Raw genomic sequence first — 26,656 nt, forward strand, 5'->3', positions numbered from 1 at the left:
CGCTCAAGATTACTAAGATTTTCTTCATTTTCCTCTAGAAGTTTTATAATTGTAGCCCATACATTTCACTCTATGATTTACTTTGTTAATTTTTGTATATGGTAAGGGTCAAGATTTCAATTTTTTGCATATGCTATCCACTTGTTCAAGCATCATTTTTTGAAAAGATTATCCTTTCCAGAATGAATTGCCTTAGCACTTTGGCTGAAAAATCAATTGACCATATATATGTGGGTCATTAATCTATCTTTACACCACTACCACACTTTCTTGATTACTATAGCATTATAATAAGATTTGAAATTGGCTGATGTATGTCGTTCAACTTTGTCACTTTTCAAGGTTGCTTTGGCTATTCTAGGTCCCTTGCATTTCCACATAAATGTTAGAATCTGCTTGGTAATTTCTACAAAAAGACTGCTAGGATGTGTAACCTATTTCTTGAATGCAAGACTCCCAAGGGCATGTACCCAGAGAGCACCTCTTTTGTTTTTTGCTAAATCTCACAGTAATTTAGGAAACCCACAAACATACACACACACATACACACACACACATTCCCTCACTCCCTCTGGCTTCTACAATTACAACACATACTCCACCATTATCTCAAAGACATCACTACTCTGTCACTAATATATAGTAAGCATTCACTGAATGTTAGGACTAAATCATTGCTGGCAATCAGTAGAGACAGATAGGTATATTTTAAATTTCTAATCTAAAGCAAGAATTATCAATGAATACGGTAAAGGTTTAATGAGGAACAGCATATTTACATAGTCTCAAATTATCTCACCACAAATTACTTATTAATTACAAAAGGAAAAAGAGTGACTTTACAATAGAGAAACCTGGCAGAGACAAACATAACCAAGTGATCTAAATTAACATCATCAGCAAAACAGCGAACAAAACACCATGGACCTCTGAGAAGGCCCACCGTGAACCGAGAACGGAACATCACCTCTACAGTTGTCCTGATAAAAACACATAACCTGAATCTAATCATGAAGAAACGTGGCACAAAGTGAGGGACATTGCCCAAACTAAGGGTCAGTCCTCTTCAAAAATGCCAAGACTATGAAAGAAAAAGAAAAGCTGAGAAATTGTTGCAGGTTCTCAGGAACATGATAACTAAATGTGGTATGTTCTCCTGGACTGGATTCTGGAGCAGAAAAAAAAAAATGCTGTTAAGGACAATGACAAGTTTGAATCTTGTCTCTGGACTAGATCATTTTATATAAATTATTTCCTGATTTTGATTACTATACTACCATTATATAAGAGAATGTCCTGGTTTTTTGGTGAAGTTTTTAGGTATAAAAAGGGTCAATATGCATCTAGCTTCTGTCAAATATTTTTAAATGTATACACACACAAAAAAGATATGTGCAAATGATAAAGCAAATGGGGCAAAATATCAATAATTAGTGAATTTGGATAGAGGATATTCTGATATTATTTATGTGCAACTTTTCTGTAAATTTTAAATATCAGTATTTTTTAACTGAGCACATTTTTTAAAACATAGTACTACTTCATATTGCCATTATTTTGTCAAAACTTATTGTAAACAGGAACTAGATTTCCTTGAAAGAAATCTTATTCCTGATGCCACTGCAATTAATAATCACTCACTTTTTCTGGTTTTGATTCCTCTTCATTCTCATCATCTGAGGAAGGACCTGCCAAGGTTGACACTTTGCTAATTACACCAAGTCTTGCTAGTTGATCCAAAAAAATATCACCACCTTTATCTACTAAATCCCTTATGATCTGCAAAGCCAGCAAATGGCCATCATCATCATCCTGGGGAAAATAAACAAAGGAAATTAAGGAAAAATAAAAACAAATTTACTTGCCTGTAATAGACAAATACAACAATTTGCACAAAGTAGTTTACTGAAATTAGGACAAAAATTAAATTATTTTACTGTCCATTACCTAAAGGGAATCTACAGGAGTTTCAAAAACAATAAAAAACTGACCTCTTGATCAAGGACAGTTGCAGTGATTTCCACTAGTACTGTAGGCAAATTGTGACCAACATCAGAATCGCAAACTTCTTTTAACAAGGCTTCAGAGCAAAAATGAATCATTTTTCGAATCAGAGCAAGACTTGCTTTCCTTGAAAAGTAAAAGAATTTTAGGAAGTCATGATAAAATAAAATGCAACTATACATTAATGAAAACTAAAATATCCCATGTTAAGTTTTATACAATCTGCTAAAAGGTACCCTTAGTAAAAGAATACAAAAAAATTAAAATACTAGCATTAGTTTATGCTCCTTTTTTAGAAAATTTCATTTATTTCCTAACACTAATATATTGAGCTCATCAAAACTGAAATTAGTTTTATAATTTTCTTACGTGTGCTACTTTATTTTATCTTCAGCCAGCATCATTGTTAATGTGCCGTGACAATTTTGGAAATACAAGTAAAGATAATAAGAAACTACTAAGAAAATAGATGGTATCTAACCTATAATTTCCTATAGCCAAAAAATACAAAGCTCTAACAATTTATAACATCTAGTAGTTTATATGGAAATCAAATTTCGAATTAAGCATTTTTGTCCTTTGTCAGATAAGATCCTAGTAATCCCATGCCCCCAAAACATCCGCACTCTTAACAACTTGGCATGCCTTCTTTCCCTTCCATTTATCCAGTTTTGCTTAGAACATAGGAGATACTCAATACTAAGTCACACAAAATGGCCTCAATTTTTATAATAAGCAACCTATTCTTTTAAAATAAACATATATCCACACATCTTTAAACTATAATAGGTCAAAGGGAGACTGGTATATTACATAAAAGCCAGTAATTCATTTATCATGTATTTGATAATATAATAGGCCCCAACGCTATAGATATCACTACCCTTGAGGTGACTTCCGCAGAAAGGATGGAAAGGCAAAAATCGCCATTTATGTCCAAGAGAGGCATGTGACACAGTTGTATTTCTATAGCATGTGGTCTCTATTTTATGTGTTTCATAACTCTCTCTAGGGAGAGTTGGTAAAGGGTACAGTAAGTCCTCATTTAACACAGTGAATAGATTTGTCAACTTTAAGCAAAATGACATATAATGAAACCAATTTTTACCATAGGCTAATTGATATAAACAAGAGTTAAGTTCCCTACATCTCATCAACATTATAACAAAACAATATTAAACAACTGTTATTCGAGGACCTGCTGCACAAACTTACAGCTATAAGGTCTGAGGATCTAATGTAAAACATGGTAACTATAGTTGATAACACTGTACTGCATCATTGAAATCTGCTGAGAGTAGAATAGAACTTAAATATTCTCACATACACCCCTCAAAAAAAGATGAACATGTGAGAAAGGTGATGGAAGTGTTAATTAACTAGATGGGAGAATCCTTTCACAATGTATATGTAGGTATATCAAACCTTCAAGATGTACGCTTTAAATACCTCACAATTTCATATGTCAATTATACCACAATACAGCTGGAGGGGGAAAAGCTGTTAACAGCTTAAATTATCACTCGATACAGATGTACTAATTCACTAAAATATTACTTATTAAAAAAAAATTCTTAAATGTCTCATGGGTGAAAATGAAATCATTTTTTTTAATGTTTTGTTTTTTACTAGTTAGCAAGGTAATACGTTTTTCCACATTAGATTTTTACTGTTTCCTCCTCAGCACTGTGCCATAATGTCATTGGCTGATTTAAATTGGCTCTTACATTTTTACTAAAAATTTGTATGTTCTCTTTGTATAATAAAGATAGCATCCCTTGGTCATACTTTCTAGCAAATAACAAACTGCTAGCATATTCATTTAGATTAAGAGTTTATATTTATGGCACTTTTATGGCTGTGGGTAATACTGTTTCTCATATGTAGTTTTATGTTTTTTACATAAAATAAACTTAAAACTACAGCTATAACTAACACAAACAAGTTTTGAAAGTCATTCTTCCTATCAAGTTCTGATAAACATTTAACATGTTTTTGTTTTCCTAAAGTTTTAAAGTTTTTTATAATCCATTTAAAATTTATTTAGATATGCAATGCAAAGAACAAAGCTGATTTTAAATCAAACCACAAAGTAGATATCCTGGTACCATTTACTAAATAATCCTCTCTCAAATGACCTATGCAACTTCCATTATAATACATTCAATTCCTATATATAATTGGCTCTATTTGGGGAGATACTCTATTCCACTGATTTTTAAAATTCTTGTGCCAGTTATCACAAAAATTTACTAAAAGTTTACACTATTCAGATTTTTCTTCAATAATCTCACCTATTTATTCTTGCAGATGAACTTTAAGATCTGTCAAGTTCTAAAACAAATTCTAATTATTTTCTTTAAGACTGCATAATCTATCAATCAATTTTGAAAGAATTTATCTTAGATTACTTAAATATCTCATCCAAGAATAATTTCCCCCTTTATCCAACCAAGTCTACTTTTCTCTCAAATTGTGATTTTTTTTTTTTTAAATTAATGGAAGATTTCCATTGCTGAATCCTTCGTCTTGTTACTGACACTAACTTCAAAGATATTTATTTACCAGACCTCTTCAAAATTCAATGTAGCCTTTCTTCAAAAACAAAGTGGGAAGTCCTCAGTCTATCTTACAAGAGACACATATCAAAATCATTATTTTGACACTTTAATACAATGTTATATGTCAATTATATCTCATTAAAACTGGGGGAAGGATCTTACCAAGAATACTCAGGTTTTTACAAACTATTCCACCATTAACTGCTATCCTGTTTTAAAGCCTTCTCTAATCTTTTGCCTGCCTTTTAATTCCTGAACAGATACTGTGCAAAAGTGAATACTGACAGATAATAGCTAAAGTCCATATACAGAGATCCTCCTTTAACTGTCAGATCATAGTACATGTTTACTCTTACCAAATTACAAACTGAAGTGGTAAAAAAAATTAAGGTGTAACCTATTCTCCTTTGTTTTTAATATTGCTAAATAATTTTTTTAATGAACTATCATTTTTCAAATACCTCTTAATATTAGTCATTATGCTAAACACTTAACACACATCTCATTTTTATCCTCATAGCTAGAGAGAATTAAGTATAATTATCTCCACCTTAGAGATGAACCAATTAAGATCAAGAGGCTAAGTACCTTGCCCATGGACACCTATCTAGGTAGGAAGTGGCAACAATGGCATTTGGACACACTTTGAGCTGGCTCCAAAATCTGAGCTCTTAACTGAGACATCATGCTATTTTACCATAATTAAATGTGTCTGCTAATTATCACCCTGGGAGAATTTAGCATCAAAAGCGCTAAAAGTAAAATTATGTTTAGACAATCTTCAAACATTTGAAAGGATGATAGAAAATAACCATCCAATAAGGGAACTCTGTTATATGGCGCATACCTTATAATTTTCGAATGGCCTTATCATGAAGCAATTCTATGCCAATCTTAAGATTCTTTTATTGGCATGACAGCTAGTCCTGTAAGCCCTATTCTATATCTCCTTGTCTTTATAGAAATGCCGCAGTACACAAGACCAGCTCTCACAGAGTTTACTTTAGAGGGGGAGACAGACAATAAAATAAACAACAAAATACCCCAAAAACAGTTGGCCCCACTACCTCTGTAGCTATCTGGAAAAGAATAAAAACCAAGTTCTTAAATGTTCACAGTGAATTATTTTACTGCCACTGTTTTGTCATTTAAAGAAGACTGCTTGTAGTTTAATGTCAACGCGTAATACTGGTATTTAAGGCCCTTGAATCCTAATGACCTCCTAAACGAAGAATGACAGAAATCAAATTCTCAATCACTCAGCCAAAAATTCAGAAGTCATTCCTCACCCCTTCCTTTCCTTAATCCCTGACATCTAATTGGTCATCAATCCCTACACAACCCATCTCCCAACCTCTTGAATTTGTTCACGCCAATCCAGTCCCCCAGCAACTGGAGTTCATGCTGCAATGAACACTTGAGTAGTCTATTTTCATTCTTGCCTTCCTCCAGTCCTTTTCTCTACCAGGCTGCCAAAGTGATCTTTATAAATCACAAATACGACTGTGACAAATGTCCTCACAAGTCTTTAATGATCCTTCTTTAACTGTGGGATAAAATCCTCACTCATTATCATGGACCACAAAGGCTTTCACAGGTCATAAAAACTTCTACCTTTTTAATATTATTCACTGAGCTATCCAAACATATTCCATATTCCATTAATATCAAACTACTTGCAATTGTTAACAAAACACACTTCAGTCATTCAGTAAATATCTATTGAGGACTTACTAAATATCAAGCCCTATTCTATACCTCTTTGCCTTTGTAGAAAACACAGCAGCACACAAGGCCAGCTCTCAAAAAGCTTACTTTAGAGGGGAAGACAGACAATAAAACAAAAACAAAAAATTCAAAGAGCGAAATTTCAGACAGTGCAAGCTCTGTAAAGACAGTAAACCATTGTGACAAATATCAAAGGTGTCCTAGAGATAAATTTAAATTAGGTGGACACACATCAATGGATGTAACATTTGAACTGAGACTTGAATGATATGAAGCAACCAACCATCGAAAGACCAGGGAACAGAAAGTTTCAAGCAAAGGGAACTAAGTGCAAAAGGCTTAAGGTAAGGATATACTTGGAGTGTTCCAAAAATAGGAAGAAGGCTAGCACAGTGTAAGTGTGATGGGCTAGGAGTTAGACAGTACTAAACGAGGCCAGAGAGCTGGGTGGAGCTTATGTAAGACCTTGCAAGCCTGAGACTTCAGGAATTAGGTTTCAGTTAGGGCCAATTGGAAGGTACTGAAAGGTTTAAACCAGAAAGTGATACAATTATGATTTTTAAAATAACTCAGCTTAATATGTAGGAACAGACTGTAAAAAGGGTAAGAGAGAAAAAGAGAAGAAAGACTACAGAGTAGTCTTTCTACAGACTATGATACCTGCGACCGGAGCATTAGCACCTGACGGACAGAAATGGCAGACTGTGGACACACTGCAGAGGGAGAGCACAGGACTTGCACCAGGACGGACTGACTCCAGGCCTTTGCACAGACTAGAGCCCACTGATCCTTCCAAATCTGTCTGCCTAGAACACTCCCAAGTAGCCTTTAAAGCCTAATTAAATCTCACCTCTGCATAAAATCTCCAATTTGCATAGCCCAATTAGTTGTTAAATAACCTATATTCCCAGAGAACTCTGATTAAATGTCTAATCTATCACTTACCATTCTATATTATTACTCACGTCTTCCTCACTAGCCTGCAAGAGCCAACTCTCATTTCTTTGGGCAATTCCTCCAATGCCACCTCACACTGACTCAACCAAAATGACCTCCATAAAACTCAATAAATGTTTGCTTACTCATCAAAATTTCCCTAGAGTTGACATTCAGAGAGCTACAAAAACTGTTAGAAACATAGTCTTGATTTTCTAAAATTCTTCTCTTAAATCAGATCAGAAGATTTAACTCTCCAATCTAATTTCCAATCTAATTTTTATTCTTACCATACCTTTTCAATATTAAAATAAACTTCAAACCCTCCTGGAAAAGGGAGATAAATAAAACTATATAACTGGTGTAATTTAACTAGGAAATATAAATAGTACAAATAACTACCTTATTGAAGGCAACATAGTTTGCTGAAATGTTTGTGCAAACACTGGCAATAACCTTTTCAAGTATATGGGTGCCATTTCCGGATCTCCTTTTGGCTCATTACATTCTTCTTCATCTTTGTTTGTATCTTTCTTTTTCTTATCATCTCCTTTATTAACTGGACACATCCAATCACCTGTAGATAAATATTGTTCAGTAAAATAATTTTTTGGAAAATTTTTCTTTCAATGAAAAAATATGAAAACATACCCAACTCCAAACTATCATTATCCCAGTTAAACTAGAATATCCACCATTAAGCTATAATTAAACTGAAATTAGAATGTTGTATCTATTAAAGTTGCTTATAAGAATATAAAGAACATTAGTACCTCCAATAAGTTGAATCACAACTTAAAGACATAATTTTGGATATTCTATTTGCTGTCAAAAATTATTTCACAGAGACTCTGCATTTATCTACTCTGTGAAAACCTAAAAATCTGCTCAAAGTACTTCATATACACAATACCAAACTATTCTTTATGGCATTCCCAGACCCCTCAAACTTTTGATTTGGTCTCTCTGAAAACATTCACTCACAGTCTCAAAGGACACAGAATAGTATACTGCTAAAGGTTTATCAAATATAAGGGAATAAATATATAATTACTTGACTTCATAGGAATAGGTTTGTTTATACAACATTACTACATCTACAGAAAGTTACTTTTATGGAAGTGAAGCTGAAAAGTAATAGCAGATGACTTAAAAGGAAAGATTTTACCACTTACCTGGAGACTGAAGAATAACTACTACTTCACTATGGCCCCGTTCCCGAGCTTTATCTAATGGAGTTTTCCCATCTTCATCTCTCAGATCTGGGTTTGCACCATGTCGTAACAGAGTCTAAAAAAGAAAAGTATTTAATTTGGTTATAACAACTACACTTTATTTCTTTAATACGCAGCTCTGCAATCTTTAGATTGCACCCATACTTTAGATTGCATACTTAACAGAATTTCTTAATCAAGCAGATACCAATTCAAATCTCTGCCTTCATATATATCACCCTAAAAGTAGTCAACTTATAACTTGAAAAAATTAATTTCACTTGGTTATTAACAACTCAAATTAAGTATGTTAACACCTGAACCTGTCATCTTCTCTATCAAACTACTTCTCCCAATTTCTTTAATAGAGCTACTAGCATTCATTTTGTGATATGGTAGTATCTTCATCATTTCTTACATATTGCCAATAGCCAAATTAAATCAATTCTTCTAGAATGAACTACAAAATTTTGGTCTTAAATACTAAATTGGTGAAATACTGTTCACCAATTTATAATAGACAATTGACTCTCTCCCCAACAAACTGTAAGCTCACTGGAATACCGAATACACCTCAGAGTTACAGTTTTTTTTAACTTAATCATGATGTAATAAATATATATATCTGACAAGTAAGTGCACACAGACACTTTTGGAAAGTATGAAGTACTACTCTAAAAATTCCAAACTGCTGGGGTTTGAATCACAATAATTCAATATTTCATCAAATCTAAAATGCCATAGATTACTCAACATATCATTAAGAACCAATAAGAAAGGAAAAACAAGGCCAATTAAATTTTGCAACAATGCTTTTTTATTGTCTGGAATTAATTTTTTTAACTCATTGAAAGAACTTTTTTAAACGTAGATATTTTTTCATATATTACTTGGACAAATAAATTAGAAAATATAAATGAAACGTAATACAGTATTTCTGTAACTGCTTCATATTCTGCGCACAATTCTTCAGATAATTAATAACTTTTTGATTCAAAGTAACTTATATTTGTATTTCTACACAAAATGCTGTCATCGGTGCCATAAAGAGCACTAGTGACACAGCATTTCTGAGAGTGCTCCTCTGTCAAACAGGATTTGTCATTTAAGTTACTAATATCCATTTTACAATTTTTGTTGCATGGACAGCTAATAATTATGCTGCAATTTCTATCTGTCCAACAGCAATTATAAGACATTTTCCTATTTAAAGATATTAAAATGTGTTTTGGGGGGGAGAATGTGGAGGTATATCTTAGAATCAATTAAAAACAAAAGAACCTGTGAAGATTAAGTTAAATAGAACAAGTTAAATGCTTAAGACACCGGCTGGCAAAAAAGAAGTGCCTAGTGATCACTACCTAATATATCATTGTTAGTAAAGGCAGCTATAGCTCATTATGGGCTGATGTGTAATCAATACAGGTTAGGGTTAGATACAATGCATTTGGCTCCTCTCCCACTCACCACTCATAACTGTGAAATACTATGGGTCGAAAGAAAATGTCTCAAAAAAAATTTTTATCACCCTTAGAAGTACCATTCTCTCTAAAAATTAATTCAAACTGATAGTATTCAAGTTTGAAGAGACTACCTTTCACAGGTTGGAAAACTAAGTTATTGCTAAAAATTTTCTTAGTGTAAAAATGGCAATAACAGCAACTACCAGTTGAGCATCTATGATGTGCCAACTACTACTATATTAAGTGCTTTTCATGGACTTTTTTTTAATTATCACAATAATCATGCTAATAATATGCATACATTTTACTGATAAAATTGCAAGTCAAACTTAAATTTGCCCAAAGCCACGTTTTGTTAGAGCTGAAACTTGAATCCAGGTGTGCCTGACTTTGTAGCCAGCTGACGACACTGCACTATGCCAAATTACTTCCCAACAGGGAGATTCTAGATACCTAGATCATACAGTTGGTTCAACCCTTATCATTTGACCTCTGTGAACCTCAATTTCTCCTAATTGTAAAAAGAACTCTCCAACGTCCTTTGGTAAACTAAGAGTTAAAGATATTCTGATATGTTTGCAAATAGAATATCTGGTTTATTATTAAATAGAAACAACAGAAATAGTGCAGGCATAACTCGTTTTATTGCACTCTGCTTCACTGCACTGCACTGACACTGCATTTTTCACAAATTGAAGGCAAGACCCTCCACCAGCAAAAAGATTATGACTTGCTTTATTGGGATACTCGTGCTTTACTGCAATACTTGTGCTTTACTGTAGTGGTCTAGAACCAAACCCACAATCACTCTGAGATATGCCTATACAAAGCCTATACATTCATTGCCAGTAATGAAATTGGAAACAACCAAGTATGTAGCAATAGGTGACTAGTTGGATAAACCTGTAGTACATCCACACAGGATAAGCATGCAGATGTAGAAAAGCTCTCCAAATATATAAAAGGTCTTCCATCTATATTATTAAAATAAGAAAAGCAAAGTATAGATCAGCATATATAATGTTACATTTTGTGTAACAAAAGGAGGTAATAAGCATATAAATATACTTTTGCTTGTATCTGCATTAAGATACTCTGAAAAGATAAACAACAATAAAAAAACAACAAAAAATGCTTACCTATAGTGGGCAAAGGGGGAATGGAGTGACTAAAGATGGCATGGAAACATACTAGAATAAAAGTTTTTCTATCATTCTGATTTTGGAACCATGTAAATATCAAATACTAACATAATAATTTAAAAACCTGGATTTTTACCTTTGCTACTTGAGGTCTTCCAAAACATGCAGCATAATGTAATGATGATGACCTTTGACCTCTATTAACATCAGCACCTCTTTCACAAAGAAATTCTACCTATAAAACGATGAAGAATTATAAAGTTGCTTTATTAATATTTCTATATTTGATTTAAAACATTAGCTTTTATTTATTAGCTTACCATTTCCTGAGTTCCAAAAGCAGAGGCCCAGTTTAATAGAGTCTGACCCACATCATCCATGAAATTTACTTCAAAGGCTGCAAGTTTGAAGAAAAATAAATTTTTTAAAAGCCAACAAAATAATATTGAACTTTTCTAAAGTGGGGACCATTTATTATTATTAATAATCACTAAATACAGAGCCTATATTAAACATTTAGGTCAACTAATGTTTGAAGTAGTAAATAATCAGCCAATGTAAATTCTGCTATGAAAAAGTATTCTAAATTAAAAAGTATTCTAAAATTTTAAACCACCGAGGATTCAAGACTTTAAGCCTTAAAAATAATCATAAAATAAGAAAAAAATCTACATATGGAACACAACTCAAAGAGTACTAGCTGCCTAATGCCTAATGCCATGTGGAAAAGAAACTAATCCACATCTATAATCAAAAGAACACAGACAAGTCTAATGATCCAGAAGCATCTTTTACCAATTTATAATTTGCTCATCATCTCACGAAACAGTCTAAAAAAATTTACTATATATTATTTCACTAGTGTCAGTTTCATTAATCTTGAGAAAACAATAGCCCTAAAATCAATTTGCAGTTCCTCTTAGAATTGGCACAATCTCCTTCTGACGATAAAATAGGTAAATTTCATTTACTCATTCAACAAGTATTTACTCAGGTCTTACCATGAACCAGGCAGATAATTATACACATGGGGAGAAGGGAGGATATGGAAGAGGCTGGCCATTCTGTTATCTCACACATTGCTAAAAATACTGTCCAAAATCTAGAAGTTTCCTATGTAATTCCTTATCTTAGTTTTCTTTTTATATTTTAAAAAATATTTTCAGACCTCCTGTGTCAATTGCATCTATAAGAGCATCGGTATCTTTACTTCGAATACAGTCTATAAGCTGCCGATGTGAGCGTTCCCCAGAACTATCCAATCTCCGGAGTCCTGGGATTCTCCCTGTAGATCCAGCACTAGACTTTGGCAAAGCCTTTCGTCCTTCAAATAACAGCACCAAGAGAAGGTCAACCAAACGCATGGTATCAAGCACACATCTCTCATCACCCTGCAATGCACTTTCAATTGAATCTGGAAGTTCCGACCTCAGGAGATCCTAGAAAGAGAATGGGAGAAAAGAGTTTAATTTATTTGCATTATACAAAAACACATTTCGGGGCGGCAAGATGGTTCAGCTGGTTAGAGCGCAAGCTCTGAATAACAGGGTTGCCGGTTCAATTCCCACATGGGCCAGTGAGCTGCACCCTCAACAACTAGATTGAAGACAACGAGCTGCTGCTGAGCTGCTGGCAGGTAGGGGTGGGGTGGGGTGGAGTGGAGTGGGGTGGGGTGGGGTGGGGTGGGGTGGGGTGGGGTGGGGTGGGGTGGGGGCAGCCAGATGGCTCAGTTGGTTAGAGCTCGAGCTCTCAACAACAAGGCGGCCAGTTCAATTCCCGCATGGGATGGTGGGCTGCGCCTCCTGCAACAAAGATTGAAAACGGCGACTGGAGCTGTGCTGCACCCTCCACAATTAGATTGAAGGACAACGACTTAGAACTGATGGGCCCTGGAGAAACATACTGTTCCCCAATATTCCCCAATAAAAAAATGAATAAATACTTTTACTGGGGTGGCTCATTAGCTCAGTTGGTTAGAGCGAGGTACGAACAACACCAAAGTTGCCAGTTCAATCCCCACATGGGCCACTGTGAGCCATGCCCTCCTTAAAAAAAAAAAAAAAAACACTTTTCCTGAGCGATTAAAAATCAAAGATTGAAAAGCACTCTTACATGAGTTACTACCGGAGAGCCTCTGCAAAGTGTGGAGAGCAGACTGACAATTGTTGACACCTGGTTACTCAATTTGGAATCTGCAGCTGTGGAAGGTGCGCCTGTGGTGCTGCGACCTGGTTTGCAAGCTGACGACGGCCCTGACACAGCGCCACCAGCAGCGGCCATTCGAGATAACAGCTCCTCGGTTAATCCATGCTTGGCTAATGGAGCTGGATCAACACCACGACGGGTAAATCGGTCAGCTAGTGATGCAAAACATCGCAGAGCTCCATCCGAAACCTAATGATGTAAAAATAGGCATACAGACAAACTTTACCTAAATAAAAAGGGCTACTACTGCTTATTTCAATAGTAAGACTATAAGAAAGGCAGTTGTAGCAATGAGATAAGGCATACATTCTGTCTAGATTTGAATCCTGGCTCCACATTCTGCTAACTGACCTGAAGATGTTACTTAACTGCTCAAGGCCTCGGTTCCCTTATCTGTAAAATGGGGATAAGAGTTAACTACTGTGTTTCCCAGAAAATAAGACCTAGCCGGACCATTAGCTCTAATGTCTTTTGGAGCAAAAATTAATATAAGACCCAGTCTTATTTTAATGTAAGACCGGGTCTTATGTAATACCAGGTCTTACGTAACACCGGGAATATCACATCATATCATATCATATCATATCATATCATATCATATCGGGTCTTATATTAATTTTTGCTCCAAAAGACGCATTAGAGCTCATCGTCCGGCTAGGTCTTATTTTCAGAGAAACACGGTATAATTCACTGTCTGAGCTTTAATGAGATGACATATGTAAAGGAACTAGATGTACAGTAAAACCTCAATAAATACTATTATTATGTACAACTTTGCCAAGATAATCTGAGTATCAACTGAAAATAATTAACATCTGAATGGTAAAAAAGCATTAAAAGTCAAGTTTTATTTTCTCAAGTATACTAATTCAACATAAGTTTACACATGTAAGATTTTAAATACTGTGTTATTTTACTTCAGTGAGAGTTATCTTTTTAATTCAACAAAATTGTGCTGAGTCAAGAAATTACACTGAGTATAAGAGAAGCTTTAAAAATTATATTTCTAAAACATTTCAATTTTAAGAATAAATATATTATCACTTTTACAATTTAAAATGTTTCATTGCCAAAACAAAAAGATTACCTTATAGCGATATAAAATGAGAGGAAGAGGGAATTACCTCTACTTCATCAACTGAAAAGTCCAAATTGAAGTATATCACAGCTATAAATAAGGAACAGTATAAAATCCCTTTTGAAATCAAAGTAAACAACAGTGATTACTTGCCTGATGATCTTCATGTTTTAATAAACTAGACAGAGATTCTACACAAATTTCTAAAGAAGAATCTTGAGGTTCCATTTTGCCACAGAGTCTTGAAACCACAGCCATGGCCGAGTGCAAGGTATCTTTATGAACCAGGTGTCCACTGTCACGAATGAAGGTAAGCACACAATTCAAACCACCAGCCTCGAAGACTGCTCCTGACTCACGAGTGCATATCAGTTCTAACACCTATGATAGCAAAAAAAAAATTAACAAAAGACTGTAAGTTCAATTTTAATTTTCTAGAATCACAGAAAACATAAGGCACTCTTCAAACTTATTAGTAGCCACATTTTAAAAAGTAAAGCAAAACAAAGAAATTGTATTATATTTTATCTAACTTAATATATCCAAGGCATCATTTCAACATATAACCAATATAAAAAATTATTGATACTGTTTATATTATTTTATGTATTAAATCTTCAAAATCCCATATATATTTTATACCTACAACACATCGTAATTTGGTAGCCACATCTGAAGTGTTCAGTACTCATGTATGGCTACTATATTGGACAGTATAGGCTTAGATAGTGAAACCTACACGGCAAGCCAAGGAGCTACAAGGAATCTACCAAAGTGTGTAAAGATGCTAGACATTAAAAAAAATTTTTCCAATAAATGCTAGCTATTTATATTATTCATCATCCTCATTCTATGAATATCAAAACATTAAAATCAACTTTTATTTTCTAAATTATGTTGATGTTTAAGGTGTACAGGTAGAACTAAAAAGTTGGAGCGGATGGGTGGCTCAGTTGGTTAGAACACGAGTTATAGGCAACGGGGCTGCCGTTTCAATTCCCACATGGGCCAACGGGCTGCCACCCCCCCACACCCCCCCCCCCGCAACTAGAACGAAGTCAATGAACTGCCATCAGCTCCCGGGTGGCCAGATGGCTCAGTTGATTGGAACGCGGGCTCTCAACCACAAGATTGCCGGTTCGACTCCTCCACTCCCACAAGGGATGGTGGGCTGTGCCCCCGGCAACTAACAACAGCAACCGGACCTGGAGCTGAGCTGTACCCTCCACAACTAAGATTGAAAGAACGACAACTTGACTTGAAAAAGTCCTGGAGGTTCACATTGTTCCCCAATAAAGTCCTGTTCCTCTTTAAAAAAAAAAAAGAAAGAACTTTGGGGAAAAAAAAAAAAAGAACTGAAGAGTTAACGGGGTCTATAAATCATACAGGCATACCAGAAATATAGACTTTATTCTGAAAGCAAGAAAAATGTTTTAAGCAGGGAAATAATATGATCAGATCTCTAGTTAATAACTGTGGGAAATGGAGTAGGGGGAGTAATGCAAAAATTCAAGCATTAATATTCAAGAGAGGATGAGGCAATCACAACAGGGACAAACAGGAAATAAACCAGAAAAGAACGTGATCATTAATTACATGTGTGGCGTGGAAAAAAGGAAATAAGAGATAAAACACAGATTTCTGTCTTTAGTGACTAGGTGAAAATTAATGCCAATTATCAGAATAAGAGTTTATCTGTAGTGAAAGATAATGAATTCACACATCCAACTGGAGATGTCCAACAGGCCTTTGAATATGGAGTCTAGGACTCAAGCGAGATCAGGTTTAGAGATAAAGATGTGAGGGGTACTGATGCTGATAGGTGAGATTGTCTAGGCAAAGTATGTATACCGGGGGTGCCAAAAAACTGTATACACATGTCTTACATTCATCTTTTGTTACTGGTATATATCAAGTATTTCAATTTTAATAGTTTTTCCTTTCTTGAAATGTGTACACATTTTTTTGGCACCCTCTGTAGTTTTAAGAAGGCAAAAACAGAATCTTAGGAAATACTACAATTAAAGAACCAAGACTTAAATAAGAATAATCTGCAAAGGAAACAGAGAAAGGGAGAACAGAGTGTAACAGACCAGAAAAAATTTGAAAATACAGATTAGTGAATAAACAGTAGAGCAAAATCCCAGTACTGGAAGAAACAAAGTGATGTGATCGAGAAAATAAGAAGGAAAAAAAGCTCTGAACAGGAACATGGTTACCTCTTCCTCTGAGACTACAGACAGAAATAAACCTACAGACACAGAGGCAGAAAATCAAGACATTAACACCTATGAACAGCAGCTCTCAAAGTGTGGGGAAGACATTTTCAGGGACCCTTGAAGTTAAAACTTTTTTCATAATAATACTATAACAGTAATTGTTTTTTTCATTCTCAATCGTCAGGAGTGTACAGTGGAGTTTTCCAGACGCTTTGTGAAGTGTAATATAACAACCAACTAAATGCAGAAGCAGATGTGAGGACTCAGCTGTCTTCTCTTAAGCCAGACATTTTTCAGAGATTTGCAAAAATGCTTAACAATGCTACTCTTCTCACTAATTTTCTATTTGTTCAGGAAATAGTTATTTTCATTAAAAATGTAATGCATGTTAACATGTAATGAGTTTGTTATTTTCAGATAAATTAATAAATATTTTAAATTTCTCAGTTTTAATATCTAATATATGGTAAATATAGATAGACTTAACCTATACAACAAAAGCTCTTTGGAGGTCCTCAATAATTTAAGACTTGTAAAGGGATCCTGAGACAAAAAGTTTCAGAACTGCTGACCTAAAGCAGCAAGAATCATAAAGAGAATGAAACAGGAACCATAAAAAGAGAATCATGTAGGGTGACCAGTTAGCTCAGTTGGTTAGAGCTCAGTGCTCTTAACAATAAGGTTTCCGGTTCGATCCCTACATGGGCCACTGTGAGCTGCGCCCTCCACAAGTACTAGATTGAAACAACTACTTCACTTGGAGCTGATGGGTCCTGGAAAAACACACTTAAAATACAGTTTTTAAATAAAAAAAGAGAGAGAATCGTGTAAAATCTAAATGTGGTCACAAGTAGTTCCAATAAACTGGTGACCCAATATTGCTGCTTCTAGTCATATACAGTTTATAATTAGCCCCACCAGGAACAAAACAAAACAGCTAACTCTAAAGGAATATAGCAAATAGTTCAATCCATGGGCCCTAGAACCAGACTTCCTAATCTTCAAATTTGTGATCTTCAAACCTTGGCTCTACCACCATTCGATCACCCCAAGTCAGTCAGTTAACCTCAGTATGCTTGAGTGTTTTTTACCTATGAAATAGAAATTATATTAATGGCACATACCGCATAGAGTTGTCATTAGGAACAAATGAGTTAGATCAAGTTGTATACCTGGAATTTATATAATGCAATTAGCCAGTATTATCCCAATAAATTTTAAAAACGATTAAATAAAGTAATCCATATAAAGTGTTTATAGTACAGTACCTGGCACTGCTGGTCAGTGTTAGTTGTCGTGGTGGTAGTTAACTATTTTCATACAGTATCATTTTGGCTGAGAACATGGACAACCTACCTCAAACGTGTTAGTGGCTACCTGGAACTGGAGAGCACTGAGGCACCACAGAAGAGCGTTACCAGTGACTTCATTTTCTTTCAAAAATAAGATTTCTTTTCCCAAGCTATATGGGATCTCCTCTGGTGCCACAAGGACTGTGGTTTCCACTGAACTATGACTCTCAAAAAGTATAAGACTGATGACTGAAAGAATTTTATTTTTTCAGCAAAACATATTTGTTATTCCCTAAGTGATTTTCAAATGGCCAATAAATAATTAAGACTTACCTTAACACACTGTTCAGCCAAATCTCTGCTAGTCCTGTTGTTAAGTTCGACCACAACCAAACGATTACAAAGTGCTTTTATAGCTCCATCTACCCCAACAATCCTTCGGGTGCATTCCGCAGATACATCCAGGTAGTATGTTATGGCACGGGCTGTTACCTCTAACACATTGTCTGGGGCACTTTCGTCAAGAAAAATTTTGCAGAGGGCTGGTAAGAATGTGCGAGGAGGACATCTGTAGCAAAAGAAATCACATTACACCTAGAATTACTAAATTCTTAACATCAAAATATTTTTAAAAATAGATAATAAAACTAACATAATAATACATCACTCTCAATACTGTGTCTGCATGTGTATTAGGTAATATTTATCACATTACTTTTGATTCCGTAACAATACTCAGATGCTAATTTCACCATCGCTGAAAATATTGTTGTAAACAGTTCAAAGTAGCAGCATTAACTTGAAACCATGTTAAAAAATTTCTATTCAGTTCTCAGCTCAAACATCAACTGAATCTTCTCTAACTTCCCCAAATAGTTTAGTGGTACTTTCATATTCCTAAAACCTCATAAAAAGAGTTCCCACAGTGTTTTATGTATCACTTTATTTCTTTATTTACATTAATAAGAGTTCCCAAAGGCCAGAGACATTATTCAGTTCATATTTTATAGGAACAAATGCTAATTTGTGGTTTAACAGACCGGGTAAAACATAGAACAGCAGCTCTGTAACTTTCTGGTTCTGTTTCCTCATTTATAAAACAAAGATAATATCTAAACAATACCCACTTTATATGGATATGACGAGCAAATGAAATTATACACATTAAAACACTTAGCTCAGTACCTTGGCATCATATTAAGTTAAGTAAGTTTAGCTCCCCTTCCCTCCTACGAACCGTCTAATGCGTGCTATATAAACCTGCGAAGACAGTTTTATCAAAAGTAGAGTTTCTGAGGTATAAATAATATCCCCTATATTTTAATCAACATTTAAGATATGAAAGACCACAATTTACATTTAGTATAAATCTGTTACATGAGATCAAATACATTATTCGAAGTTCTCTTCATAGACTAAATTTCAATGGGCTGGCTACAGATAACACAGAACGTAGTACTACTCTCCATGTTTCAGTGAAATTATTTTTCCTCCAATTTTTAGTGTATGCATATATTTAGTAGCTTTTCAAAAATATCTGTATGAACCTCAAAGTAACTCTATTCTTTAACATCTGGTTAGATAATCCTAGCTTAAGGTATACGGCAGCAGGAATTTATCAAAGAAGATTTTAGAAGCTCTCGTGCATTCATTGATTGACCAGCTACTTACTAAACACAGCTGGTTTTTATTAAACAGCAACACTGAAAACCTGTGTCAAGTAGTCACATAACTTTTCTGAGGTGGAAATGCTTTGAGACTAGGAGATACTTCTCAGGTAAGATCAGAAGACTGACTAGTGCATCAGAATCTTAAAGCATTTATGCATGTGTAGTAAACTGAAGGGATAACAAGAGATTGTAAAAGTATTAATACTACTGAGGAAAAATACAGTCTAAAAAAGTAATGTTTTTTTCTTTACAAAACAGTAGCTTTTGAATAACTAAAATGTAAAAGTTGATAGTCCTTGAATCAAATGACAAAAATGGATCTACCACATGCTTTATATTAAAAATAATTCATCTCTATTTCTATCCAGCACAAAAAACACACATCAAAAAAGTTAAGGCCAGCCTGGTGGCTCAGGCGGTTAGAGCTCTATGCTCCTAACTCCGAAGGCTGCCGGTTCGAGTCCCACATGGGCCAGTGGGCTCTCAACCACAAGGTTGCCAGTTCAATTCCTCAAGTCCCGCAAGGGATGGTGGGCTCCGCCCCCTGCAACTAAGATTGAACATGGCACCTTGAGCTGAGCTGCCTCCCTGGTGGGTCAGTTGGTTGGAGTGCATCCTCTCAACCACAAGGTTGCCGGTTCGACTCCCGCAAGGGATGGTGGGCTGTGCCCCTGCAACTAGCAATGGCAACTGGACCTGGAGCTGAGCTGTGCCCTCCACAACTAAGACTGAAAGGACAACAACTTGAAGCTGAACGGCACCCTCCAAAACTAAGATGGAAAGGACAACAACTTGACTTGGAAAAAAGTCCTGGCAGTACACACTGTTCCCCAATAAAGTCCTGTTCCCCTTCCCCAATAAAATCTTTAAAAAATAAATAAATAAATAAAAGTTAAGAGAAACGTTTAGTGTAACTTTCTCTATTTCAGAGGGAAATGTACTACATATTTGCTAATTTGTGGAGTAACCGTTCCCTGCTGTGTTCCCCAAGATGTGATGAATCTCCTGAATGAACAAGTAGGGTTAAAGGGCCAGTATAAAAACCTAAAAACAGCAAGTTCTAAACACAGGTTCTCAGACTTTAACTGTTATCAATTTTATTTCTAAAAAAAAAAAAAATAAAGATGGTCTGCATACGTAAGAGCTTATTTCATGTCAACTATAATGAAACCCTGCTTTGTGAACTGTTCATAGGTATGATACAAAACATCTGTAGTACTTCTGGCTATTGGGCATGAAAAAAAATGTTTTTCTAGCTCTTGAGGTACTCTTTCAACAATGAGAAGGTATTTAAGCATACCGTGTTTCCCTGAAAAGAAGACCTAGCCGGAGAGTAAGCCCTAATGCATCTTTTGGAGCCAAAATTAATATAAGACCCAGTCTTATAGTAAAATAAGACCTGGTATATTTATTGTATTATATTATATTACCTGGTCTTAGTTTACTATAGGAAAATAAGACCAATAGACGCATTTTTTTTGCTCCAAAAGATACATTAGAGCTGATTGTCCGGCTAGATCTTATTTTTGGGGAAACACAGTATTCATGTACACACACACACACACACACACACACACACACACACATAGCATTCAGTGAAACCCATCTATCGAAAGCATTGATCAAACTGTATTGTATTTTCCCATTTACTTGTCTCATCCATGAAAACATGAGCTACTTGAGAGCAGGGTCTGCACCTTATTTATCTGTTTTCCTACAACAAATCCCAGTAACTTATATCTAATGAACATTAAAATATTTGATAAATTGATTACATGAAAATAATCCATCTCAAGAAGTTGTTTAATAAGGAGAAAGACGATGTAATTAAGTAAAAATAAATATATAATGAGTGCTATAATAAAAACCTAAAAGTAGGTTCATAAAAAGTTCTGAGAGGGATAGCTCAACTCGGGATTTGCCAAAGGGAAGACCTCACAAAAAAGGAAAATGTCTGAGTTATAAATCAAGGTATTCTCTACCTTGAAGAGTTATTGCAAGGATTTAAGATAATGTATATAAAATATGTAGTACAGTGCTCGGGGCATAAAAGATGCTCAATAAACCCTATGGCAGAAGTTGGTCAAGCAGACAAGCCCTGTATTCTAAGTAAGGAGAACAGCATGCGCAAAGGATGAAAGCCTGAAAAATTATATAATGTGGGAGATTGTATTCCTGAACAATATCTACAACATTATATCCCATCCCACATATCCATATAGTCTTTCTTATAATGTAAGTTTGATACTCTTCCTATTGAGAGTATTAATATTGAACCTGGGCAGGTTTACAATTACAATAAAGTGACCACTTTGTGACTTCTAAAGCTAAACCAATAAGAGCTTCTACTAGCTTCTCTTGGGACCATTGCTCTTGGAACACAAGCATCATGCTGTGAGGAAGCCCAAGTTTGCACCTAGTGAGGCGGGCAGGTGTTCCAACTAACAAACTTAGGAGATTCCCAACTAGAAAAAGCCAGTATTCAGGGCACATGAGAGAACAAGTAATGAGATGATTCCAGTGCCTACTCATCAAGCTTTTGGTATTTACAAGTAGAATCATACTATAAATACTACCCTATAATTTGCTTATTACCTGAATCAATATGTTGTGGCCACCCGTCCACAAATAGAAATAGAACTCAATCTTTCTAATGTCTACATAATATCTATTATAATGAATAGCCATATGTTATTAACCATTTAAATGATTTCCATGTTTTTACTATTTGAAACAGTGAACAGTCTTGAAGTATATCTTTGCATACCTGTACCAGTATTTATGAAGATTCTTACAAGTGTGTCTGTGTGTATATTTTTATTTGACAGATATCAAACTGACTTCTAAAGAAGCTATACCAACGTATAATCCCCCAGAAGCAGAGTACCTATTTCCCCACTCCTAGGCCAGATCAAATATTACGTTAAATTGATAAATATTTTAAAACTATATTTCATAAAATTTGGCTAGCTACAGCAGACTAACAAACTTTTACAATTAAACACAGGATATTCAAACCCCTACCAAGAAAATAAAAAAGAATCTAAAGCTGTACACACACACACACACACACACACACACAGTCTCTAAAATAGCAAAAGTCATAAATAAATTCCAAAGTAAATCAATCATTCATATTTTATTTCTGTATGTTTGATACAGACTTTATTTCTGTGTGAATATGTACTTGAAGCGGATACAAAACATAAAAAACTACCATACTGGCATACATTAACATCGTTTTAAAATTTTCATTCCAATTTCTCTTAGAAGATAAAAATCAAAATTTATTAACCTACTCATCTGTTCTCCAAGGAATGAAAACTTGTAACATTATCTTCAATTAGATTTTCTGACAATCAACTCTAAAGTTCAAAACAATCATAAACCACAAGGACCTCTACCAAAAACAGTACCATTTTGCAGTTAGTAATGAGAAGGTAATTTTAGACAAACATATTTGGTCAGACTTCTAAAAATAATTAAATATCATTATTTGAAACTGATAAGGGAACTTTGATTTCCTCTTATATGCAATTTTGAAGTCAGCAGTTCAATAAATATGTTATTAGGCAAAAATGCGTGTACAAAGATGTGCACTGTGAGCATGTTTTGTAATATATATATGACCTATATATCTAATAACCAGGGCGTGATTAAGTACATGACACATACATGATAGATTATGCAGGTTTTTAAAAAAACTGCTTACTAAGAACTTAGTATGATACAAATATTGTTTGACAGAAATATTAGGTAAAAGAGAAGGAAAAATTATACCCCAAAATTATATCTATTAGGGTGTTTATAATGAGAGAAGAAACTAGAGCGAAAAGTTAAAATGGCTTATTTCTAGATGGTGCAATTGTAGATAATTTTCATTCTCTTAATTTTGATTTTTCCAAATTTTGAAACAAACATATTAGGTTGGTGCAAAAGTAGTTGGTGCAAAAGTAATTGCAGTTTTTGCAATTGTTTTTAACCTTTTAAACCACAATTACCTTTGCACCAACCTAATATTTTGTAACTCCTACAAAATAAATGTGAAATTTGGACCTAGTCAACTGGAGTAAGCTTATTACAGCCAGTATCTCTCAATAATTATAACCAAATACTTGGGACAGAACACAAAAAAGTAATTATCTAAGGACTCTGAAAAGTAGATAACAGCAGATGGATGGGAGAAGGATGTCAAAACTTAAATGACACTTGATGGAAGTGTGTTTCAAGGGCTTTTTTCCTCTCCTGTTTTCTTTTCTGGTTCTGACCCCTGAATAGGCCAAGTCTGAAAACTATATAGCAGGAGCACACAATAAAACTCGGAGAGAACCAAGAAAGGGGGCCTTTGTGAGCCAGAGGATGTAGGAAGAAACTCCTGGGGTTTCTTTCCTCTGAGTCTGGCCCCAAGGTCAGCCCAATGTACAAGCCCCAGACTCAATCATTAGTGACATGTGCACAGTACAGTGGAGGTGCCACAAGCATCTAAGGCCCAGGAGAACTGAGAACTAAGAAAAGGAAACCCAGTGGTCAAAACAGCAAGAGAAGAATCCTATTATTTTCTTTTCTTTTCTCTCACTCCTTTTACCTGCAGGGCAGTCCCAGAAAGTGAATGACAGCACAAGGGGGAAGGGAAGAGGATGGAGAGAAGTGTGGCTAAAACTCCAAAAGAGCCCCAGCTTTCTAGCTAGAACACTAGTAAAAAGGGCTCCTGGTAGCCAAAAGATGTAAGAGAAATCTCGGAAAGAGCTAGAAAAAGGATCCCTGACACAAGTCCCAAGCTCACCTTCACTGTACATGTGAAGGACAGAGCTAATGACTTTGACAACTGAACTATGACACAATCTACTACCCAAGTCCCAGACTAAACGCTAAGTGACACATATACAGCATAAACCCAAACATCATAACAAAGGCCTTGAAACCACAGACCCTGGAACCACCACACACAGATGGCAAGTCAGAACTTGCAGTCTAATTTACCTAGGTTGACTACATGACAAAACAAAACAACAAAAATCAACATACTCCATAAAATCCAGTCTCACAAGATAATAATCCAAACGTCTAGGATAAAATCCAAAGTATCTTGAAACACAAAGAATCAATACAATCTGATCTTGAAACACAAGAATCAATACAATCTAATCTGTCCAACTCAAGAAGAGTCAACAGACGTAAGCCTGAAACAACCTAGATGTTAACATTATCAGAGAGAACTCTAAATCAGCTATAGCTATACTCCATGAAGTAAATGTATGACCATTCTTGAAATAATTGGAAACAGATGTTTTCAAGAGAAATAGAAAATGTGAAAAACATTCAAATGAAAAATACTACTTATGAAGTAAAAAATTCACTGGATGGACTCAAGAACAGAATGAAGATGACATAGTGAATGTGAAAACAGATCAATAAAAACTATCCAATTTGAAGAACAGAGAAAAAAGCTTAGGGAGTTGAGGAAGAAGTCTTAGGGATCTAGGGGACATATCAAAAAGTATAACAGTTGTGTCATTGGAGTCCCAGGAAGAAAGGAACAAAAAGCTGGTACAGAAAATAGATTTGAAGAAACTTCTCAAATTTCTTGACAGACATACAGATTCAAGAAGCTCAGCAAACCCCAAATGCAACAAATTCAAAGACAACAATGCACAGACAAATCATAATTAAACTGCAAAAATTCTTGAAAGCAGCAAGAGGAAAAACAACACAAAAATTAGAATTAATTCAGATTTCTTATCAAAAATCATAAAGGCCAGAAAACAGCAGAACAACACCTTTAAAATGCTGGAAAGAATTGCCATACCAAAATTCTAGATCCAGCAAAAATGTCTTCACAGGATGAAGGCAAAATAAAGACATTCTCAGGGCCGGCCCGGTGGCTCAGGCGGTTAGAGCTACGTGCTCCTAACTCCAAAGGCTGCCGGTTCGATTCCCACATGGGCCAGTGGGCTCTCAACCACAAGGTTGCCAGTTCAACTCCTTGAGTCCCGCAAGGGATGGTGGGCTCTGCCCCCTGCAACTAAGGTTGAACACGGCACCTTGAGCTGAGCTGCCTCCCGGATGGCTCAGTTGGTTGGAGTGCAGGCTCTCAACCACAAGGTTGCCAGTTCAATTCCTCGACTCCCGCAAGGGATGGTGGGCAGCGCCCCCTGCAACTAAAATTGAACACGGCACCTTGAGCTGAGCTGCCGCTGAGCTCCCAGATGGCTCAGTTGGTTGGAGCGCATCCTCTCAACCACAAGGTTGCCAGTTCAATTCCTCGACTCCCGCAAGGGATGGTGGGCTGTGACCCTGCAACTAGCAACGGCAACTGGACCTGGAGCTGAGCTGTGCCCTCCACAACTAAGACTGAAAGAACAACAACTTGAAGCTGAACAGCACCCTCCACAACTAAGACTGAAAGAACAACAACTTGAAGCTGAACAGCACCCTCCACAACTAGGTTGAAACAACTACTTGACTTGGAGCTGATGGGTCCTGGGAAAACACACTTAAATAAACAAAAGTTTAAAAAAAAAAAAAAAAAAAGAAGACACATTAGGGCTTATTTTATATTACGAGCATCCTGAAAAACCATGCTACGGCTGATTTTCCGGGAAACACTGTATGTTCTCTGACCACAATAGTAACACAAAAAGATCTGGAAAATCCCCAAATATTTGCAAATTAAGCAACACACTTCCAAACAACCCAAGGGTAAAAAGAAAGTTTCAAAGAAAATTTTAAAATATTTTGAACCAAATGAAAATGAATATACAACATCCACTAAAGCAGAAAAGATAAATTTATAGTATTAAATGCTTGTATTAAAAAAGATCTCAAGGGCTGGCCCGGTGGCTCAGGCGGTTAGAGCTCCATGCTCCTAACTCCGAAGGCTACCGGTTCAATTCCCACATAGGCCAGTGGGCTCTCAACCACAAGGTTGCCAGTTCAACTCCTCGAGTCCTGCAAGGGATGGTGGGCTCCAACCCCTTCAACTAAGATTGAACAAGGCACCTTGAGCTGAGCTGCCTCCCAGATGGCTCAGTTGGTTGGAGCACAGGCTCTCAACCACAAGGTTGCCAGTTCAACTCCTCAAGTCCTGCAAGGGATGGTGGGCAGCACCCCCTGCAACTAAGATTGAACATGGCACCTCGAGCTG

The 26,656-nt window shown here is 35.6% G+C and overlaps 1 protein-coding gene across 1 annotated transcript in view; it reads right to left on the minus strand.

Annotated features, from left to right (window-relative positions):
* HECTD1 (HECT domain E3 ubiquitin protein ligase 1) overlaps window positions 1-19,038 on the minus strand; it is a 66,018-nt gene extending 46,980 nt beyond the window's left edge. Inside the window, exons 1-11 of the mRNA XM_074329186.1 lie at window positions 19,028-19,038; window positions 18,176-18,410; window positions 14,485-14,712; window positions 13,161-13,442; window positions 12,217-12,487; window positions 11,369-11,445; window positions 11,185-11,283; window positions 8,405-8,519; window positions 7,632-7,806; window positions 1,992-2,130; window positions 1,642-1,812 (exon numbers count right to left, since the gene is read on the minus strand). Of these exons, the coding sequence (XP_074185287.1) occupies window positions 1,642-1,812; window positions 1,992-2,130; window positions 7,632-7,806; window positions 8,405-8,519; window positions 11,185-11,283; window positions 11,369-11,445; window positions 12,217-12,487; window positions 13,161-13,442; window positions 14,485-14,712; window positions 18,176-18,410; window positions 19,028-19,038 (1,803 nt within the window). The remainder of the gene's footprint in view (window positions 1-1,641; window positions 1,813-1,991; window positions 2,131-7,631; window positions 7,807-8,404; window positions 8,520-11,184; window positions 11,284-11,368; window positions 11,446-12,216; window positions 12,488-13,160; window positions 13,443-14,484; window positions 14,713-18,175; window positions 18,411-19,027) is intronic.
* Window positions 19,039-26,656: the final 7,618 nt, after the last annotated feature.

The sequence above is a fragment of the Rhinolophus sinicus genome, linkage group LG03 (assembly GCF_036562045.2).
Source record: "Rhinolophus sinicus isolate RSC01 linkage group LG03, ASM3656204v1, whole genome shotgun sequence".
Classification (NCBI taxonomy): Eukaryota; Metazoa; Chordata; class Mammalia; order Chiroptera; family Rhinolophidae; genus Rhinolophus; species Rhinolophus sinicus.